At 28.1% G+C, this 7,787-nt stretch overlaps 1 protein-coding gene across 1 annotated transcript; it reads right to left on the reverse strand.

The window, feature by feature from the left end:
• Positions 1 to 1,132: 1,132 nt before the first annotated feature.
• On the reverse strand, positions 1,133 to 2,713 carry LOC114416372. The gene is made up of 3 exons (XM_028381231.1): positions 2,626 to 2,713; positions 2,164 to 2,377; positions 1,133 to 1,875 (listed from the first exon to the last, which is right to left on the reverse strand). The coding sequence occupies exons 1-3, from the start codon at positions 2,711 to 2,713 to the stop codon at positions 1,698 to 1,700; spliced, it is 480 nt and encodes a 159-aa protein (XP_028237032.1). The 3' UTR covers positions 1,133 to 1,697.
• Between the last annotated feature and the right edge of the window lie 5,074 nt (positions 2,714 to 7,787).

The following is a 7,787-nucleotide window of genomic DNA, read 5'->3' on the forward strand; positions in this document are numbered from 1 at the left end:
ATCACTATAGCAATTACATATCATTATGTACGGTAATTTACTAATTATGTTGACTGAGAGTACATGGAAATCAAACTCATTAAAAAATGACATATCAGCCAAACAAAATTAACAACAGAAAGGGAGAATGTATGCTGTTATTTAAGAGAGAATTTTTTTTGCGTGAGGTGTCAAATTTCAATTGAAGAAACAGAGTGTCGTGTTGAGGAACTAATTTGAATCCACAGTGTCTTTGGTTATCTTTGGCTTAGAATATAGGAAAAGCGAATTACACAGGTCAGGTCACTAATAAATATAGCCAAAGCGACGTTATTAGTTTATAAACAAACACTGAAATTAAGCATTCGGGTTTATAGTTGTGGCAGCCCTTGATTTCCTTTCTTCATTAGTTTTCGTTGAAAAATCTAAACAAAAAGAGTGGCAACAATGAAACTTTTTGGTTCTCTGTGCTTTTTCCGTATCTCATTCTATCTAATTATGAGTTGCTCCATATATGTTCGTTTATTATGAATATAAAATTACTAAAAAAATTTCATGATAATTTATGGTAAAAGTGTTTTTTTTAAATAAATAATAAATAAATAAATATTTTTAATTTATTTCGACAATCCTATTCTCAAGCATCTTAGTTACCTCAAGAAAAAGATCATATTAATTATGTTCAGAGAAGTATTTTAAACGGGGACGAAAAATTCTTTCTACCAAAGGTGACCTTAAACATTCTTGAAAACACATGATAGTGGTCCTAACAAACTTATAGGCCATGTTTAGGTGACTTTTAATTGGAAATTCTAACTGTTTTTAGAGGAAGATATTTTTTTTTTCTCTTTCGAGGATTGTAAACAAGAATGCATCTCCTATATTTAGTATTGCATGCACTTAAATTGAAAAGAATAAAAGAAAACATTATTTTTTCCTAAATAAATGGACTATCCTATTGAAATGTAAAAAATAGTCTATATGTTTATATAAATTTGGTAAAATAATCTTTGCCGTTAAAACAACAGTTTTAGTTCCTAGATTGAATATTATGAGTTTTTTTTTGGTACATTATATTTTTTTTTTGTTACATAATATTATGAGTTTGTGAAGACTAAGAATAAATATAAATAAAATAAAATAACCTAAAAAGTAAAACTAAAAAGATCTATGCTTCTAGCTTCAAGGGAAAAATCCATACAGCAAACATCTAATATCAGATCAGATTGACATCTATGGTACCTAAAAATTTTCTACAGCCAGTGTGATAGGCTGATAGCAAACTCAATGGCTATGGCCTAAATAAAACCAACTTGAACTATGATAATGATACAAGTCAATGGAGAGGGTAGTTTGGTCATCCAAAAAACGGTCTCATGTTTCCCTTTTTTAGTACAAAGTAAATGAAAGAAATGAATGATAGTTTTCGAATACATTCATCAAAGTATTACAAAGGTGGTTTATTTATACAAATATAGAGAATAACCAACTTCTAGTAACTCTTAGTAACTAACTTCAATAACTTTAACATAACTAAGTAACTATTCACCTAACTTCTAATAACTCCTAGTAACTAACTTCAACCGTCACTCAATCGTGATACAAAGCATTAAAGTCTTCCTACACATTTTGCAAAGCAACACTCATTTTAGGAAAGCTCCAAAAGCATGCACTAAAGCATAAATGAGTGACTTCCAGATGCTTTTCATACTCACTAATTAATCCATAGAGGCAGTGGCAGAAACGTAATATGCAATACAGAATAGGCCATGAACAAAACAACAGATTCCACCAATGGACAAGAAGTGATGGTGTGAGAAGCCACAGGAATCATCTGATCTATTGTTTGACATGGTCCCTATCACCAGCATGGACAACCCAATGGCCAACACAACCCTGATCATTGATCAACATTAACACAATCAAAATGAGAAAAGAAAAAAAAAAGTAGGTATAAAATTAGTAAATGATCCCTGGTAGTAGTAATCTTTGGTTTGTGAACAAGTTGTTATTGGATATTTCATATTGATTAGTGATATGAAATGATCAAAATAATAAATACAAGTTTGAGTCTAAACTCGATCTAGAAAGTTAGATTTTGAAGCCGGAAATTATTTCCATAGTTTCACTTATATACACTATTTTGATCATTTGACACGAGAAGCAGAGTAAGAGATATACTACCAAGTTAAAATAAGGCAAGCAGTTGAGAGTTGCCTACTGGAAGAAGCCTTTTCAAACTCTTGTTGAGAAGAAATGCAATTGCAGCCACCAAGCAAGTTGGTTATAGCATGGGCTAGTCCCAAAAGCACAGCTGCACCCAACCCCAACATGAAGGCTTGATGACCTGGCTCTCTACTCTCAAATATCCACAACCTTAAGTGCTTAACCTGTTTTGCTGAAAACAACAATGGGGAGCTTATTAACATGAATTTCACAACAAAACTAGGAGCACAGAAAATGACCCAGTGGCTGAGGAAGGGGTGAAGAAGGGAGAAACAAGGGAGGAGAGGTCGCTGGTTCGAACTCCTCAACTGACAATTCTAACAAAACTAACAAATTAACATTTTTCAATAAAAAAAATAACATGAATTTCACAACATTAAAGTTGTCTTGTCTGTGTACACATTTCTTGAATTAATGCACTTGACAAAATAGAGCCAGCTTCAATTAAGCATACCTTGTTTTGTGCTATTTCAGCCTCGAAGCCAAGAATCCCAGCTGCAACATCCATGATTAAAATCAGGAGGCACAGAAACATGCCTGCTACTCTAAGCCATTTGTTGGAGAAGTTTTCTTCTTCTGCCCAAGTTGTTTAAGATCAGAAATAGTGGGGAAATAAATGTAGTGAGTATATTATTTATATATAAAAAATGAAATAAGTGTATAAAAGAATGAGATTGGTAGGAGGTGGCTGGTAAAAGCTTCTTTTGTCCACACTTTGCAAACTTTGAATTTGCTTTTGTTGTCTACTTTCTCTTGGATTCCATGCTAAGGTAGAAACCAGCTCATTCTATAGTGTGACTATGTCTATAGGCATTTACTTAAATATGAATAGGTGAGTGAATTTGTTCTTGACTCTTTTGACTATTGGGTTATATTTTTTTAATCACAAATTGAGATGCAACTGATTTAATTTGTATTATAAATCAATCAAACATAGATTTGTGAATCCTACGATTTATATAAATTTTAAAAAAATTACATAAAAATTTACTTCAACACTAAAATACTAAAATAGTTAGAGTGAATGATTAACTTGAATTATATTAAATTTTGTAATTGAAAAATGATTATTTGGTTGATAAAAATAAATTAAATAAGTTGTTTATATAAACAACTCTTAAGTAAAGCAGTATCAAGTACTCCAATGATAAAAAAAATTTAAGCAACTCTGTTTAATTTTATAAGCAACTCATAAATCAATTGCACTAAGTTTTAATATAGACACAATTACACAAATGTACTTTCATATAAAATTTCACTCACATGAGGTTTTTTATTTTAGGTTAAATTAGTTTTTTCTTTTAATTTATTATTTAGGTTTAATTTATTTAATTTTTTTTAATTTGGTCCTCTAATTTTTAAAATCAATTTAATTTGATCCTCTAATTTTTAAATCAATTCATTTTTTTAAAATATGTATTTTGTAGCGATTTAAAACCACTTAGTGGTGGTTTTGAACCATCACCAAGTATAATTTCTTACGATTTTAAAATGAAGGATTAAGTTGAATCGATTTAAAAAATTAGAAAATCAAATTGAACTCAAAGAAAACTAAAGGACCAAATTGAATGTAAAAAATTAATTTAACATTTATTTTAAGTAATAATGAGTATTTATGTGCGTATTAATGTTCTTTCACGCCCATGTGATATATATTTTTAATTGTAATTTAAATATTAAGGAGATATTTTGTAAATATTAATATAACTTAATGTAAAATGTTCACCCCGTGCATGTGATACATTTTTGGTCTGTAATTTAAATATTTAATAAGTTTTATTTTAGATATTAATGTATTTTTGTGTAAAATATTCACTCCCATTTGTTACTCTTTTTTTATAATTTAAATAGTAATGTGTTTTTATATAGATATAAATAAATATATTTTCATATAAAATATTATTCCTATGCAATATTTTATTTTAATATTTAAGTATTAATAAGTATTTGTGTATATATTAATGGGTTTACATGCATGGATTCAGAAGTCAATTAAAGGTGCTGAAAAATTAAAACTTAAAATATGCGTGAAGAGTAAATTTTTCCATAGTACTCTCTATAATCAATCAAAAAAAAAATTGTCAAAAAGAAAAAACCTAAACTAAAACACCACATACATTTTTGAATGTTTGTAAGATAATATGTTCTAATTTCTAAACATTAAACAAATTCATGAATATAAAATAAATAACGGGCACAAGAATTAGGAAAAAAATTACGCTTGTAAGATCATATGTTCTAATTTCTGTCGTTCAAACAAAGATCAGAGATATGCACTCACAATGGTGGATATCAAACAAATTCAACCAAAATCTAAGAATGAAAAAAAAAATGATAAGTGTAATATTTACTTTAAAAAAAAGAAAGATTCACTACAACAAATTCTCGATACACATCTTTTACAAAATATATATAATTATAATTATAAATTTATAATTAATATTAATTTAATTATAATTTTTTAAATGGATATTAATAACATTTGCAAAGGAGGGGGGCTCAAGTCTACGCTTGTCCCGTATGTCCGTCACTGTTTACATGCCCATGTGATATATTTTTATTTTGTAATTTAAATATTAATAATATATTTTGTAGATATTAATATAATTTCACAAGTAAAATGTTCACTTCTTGCATGTGATACTTTTTTACTTTGTTATTTAAATACTCAATAAGTTTATTTTAGATATTAATGGATTTTCATGTAAAATAGTCACTCTCATTTATTACTTTTACTTTTTTTTAATTTAAATATTAGTAAGTTTTTATATGTATATAAATGTGTACTTTCATATGAAATGTAATTTTCGAGTGATACATATTTATTTTATCATTTAAGTATTAACATGTACTCAATTGCAGAATGTTTATCTCCATGTAATATATTTATTATATAATTTAAATATTAGTAAGATATATTTTATATATTAACGTCGTTTAATGTGAAATGTTCACTTTGTGTGTACTTTTACTCTTAGTAGTTTTTTTTAGTAGTGGAAAGTAACTACAGAAAGGAGAACTAGCTGTGTCTAGTGAAAAACACTCGTAGAGCATCAGCAACTAACTTAGTCTCGAGTCCAACAGAACAAACATCAAAAACAGAAACATGAACATTATCTGTTTCCTTCTCTGAGGGATTGTTGAAATTTGAGATTCCACTGCAGAGAAATGAAGCTTCTTATTTTCTGAACCTTCTCTGATATATTTTTACTCTCATTAATAAATATCGTATATGAATGTGAATGTGCTTTCATATAAAATATTTACCTCTAGTGATACATTTGTATTATATAACAAATATTAAAAAGTTTGAATATAGATACTAATATATTTTCAATGTAAAATATTCTTTCTAGTTTGTCACATTTTGTATATGTAATTTAAGTGCTAGTAAGTTTTCATGTAAATATTAATATGATTTCATAAACAGATATTCTTAAAGGTTATAATTATAATAAAAAAATTATAATGCAAACTTTTCTATAATTAATATTTAATGTTTTTTTTTTTTACTTTCTAGCTGTTTAGAATTGTCTTTTAACATTTGATAATTGATATATTGTACACTATGTATGTAACTTACTAATATTAAGTATATATTTTGCACTTGACAAAAATCATTGTGCACACCTCACAAATTTTGTTTTGGCAAAATATAAGTATGATATTAAGGGAGTTTCTATTAAATCTTTTAAAAAACCTATAAGTGATTATCACAAAAAGTATATAGTTAGAACACTCATTTACATAATACCTAAAATTAGTGTTTTAAAACTGATGCTGGATTGGTCGGTCCAACTTGTTCAACCAGAAATCATACTTATAGTTGGTTCCATCACTATATTGGATTAGAATTGTAATTGATTAGATAATATGAAGGGTATTCATGTCTCTTCAATTCCCATCCCACCAACCGCCTAGACTAAGTAGGACTTTAGATGAGTTTAGGTTTAAGAATTTAGATTTGATGTGTTTTAGTATGGGTACTAATTATGCTTCGGGTTGTCCGAATACGATCCAATGTCATATATTCTCTCTTTTTCTCGCAAATATTAGTTTGATAATGAGTGAAATTTGAGCCCACCACCTCCTAGGAGTGTAAGCAAGTAGGGGTCACTCGTGAACCCAAATTGACCCAAACTAACTCAAACAGTTAGGGTTGGATAATTTTTGTGTTTAGACTAGATCCAAACCGAACCAATCAAACTCGTTGAATTTGGATTGGATTACAGATTTTAATATTTGAACTCGTTGACCCGACCTGTTAACCTGTTAATTTGTATTAAATTATTATTATTACTATTATTATTATTATTATATGTAATATATAATATATTGTTTTAAATTTTAAAAAAATTAAATGCTATTGACTATTGATTACATAGACTTATTGACCTGAATTGAGTAAGCATCAATGCATCCTTAACCTGCAGGATCAAAGCGACAATGATTTCATTGATTGAAGTCATTTCAGATGGGCTTCTAAATATATTTTGAATCTATCTACAAAGAGTAGGTCTCATAATGTTTCATTGATTTTGATAGAAAAAAGTATTTGAAATTCATCCTCACTAAGCTCATCAAAACTCCTTATCTCGAATATGGTATGCTTAATTTCTCATCATCGACGGATAGATAGATAGATAAAAGTCAGTGAAGTGAAATGAAGTGTGATAGCATCACAAATTTTCTTTTTAATAAAAATCTAAAAAGAAACAGTTGTATTTGATTCAATTAATTAAAATTTTAACTTATAAAAAATATTGCATAAAAAAAATAGACAAAATTAAATGTTTTACCTGTTGACACAATCCAACCCAGATTGTTTACAAATAGGTTGATTTAGGTTAGGTTTCATTTTTTTCTTAAAAAATCAACCCAAACCAACCCATTTAAATTTGATCGGATTAAATCATGGATTTGACCAAACCCAACCAAACCTAACTTGTTTACACCCCTACCACCTCCCTTCCCTCTTTTGACTTCACCCTTAAGTTTCTCATTCTCAATCATCAAATCAATCTTATATCTCCATATCATGTATTCTCTTAAAATTAATTTTTAAAATAACTATACATTAATACATTGTGTAACATAATATTATATTTATATTTATATCATTTATCTTAAAAATATATATATTGTAAATTTATTTTAATTTTATTGCGCAACAAGTTAACCAGTCTTGTCCCGAATAATTTCAAGTCTTCATCGGATTAAGATCAAATTTATAAAATTGACCCTACAAAATTTGGACTGAGCAGGAAATAAGTAAATCCGCCCCAATCCACCTTATGAACACCCCTAATAAGTTATGATGGGTGAATAATGGAATTCTCTGATGAAGATAATTGAGCAAACTAATCTAAATCAGGAGAAAGGAATCACAAGAATAAGTAATACCAGAGGAAAAAAAATTGGCTCCTTAAGATAGATAAAGAAATGAGTATCCTCAAAAAAGGTAACATTGGCAAGCATGTAGAAGCGATGAGTGAATTCGTAATAATCTCAATACCCCTATCAAATTTCATAAGATTAACAGAGAATTTATTAAGACCATGGACCAAACAAATGAAGGTAAA

This window comes from Glycine soja, chromosome 6 (assembly GCF_004193775.1).
Source record: "Glycine soja cultivar W05 chromosome 6, ASM419377v2, whole genome shotgun sequence".
Taxonomy (NCBI): domain Eukaryota; kingdom Viridiplantae; phylum Streptophyta; class Magnoliopsida; order Fabales; family Fabaceae; genus Glycine; species Glycine soja.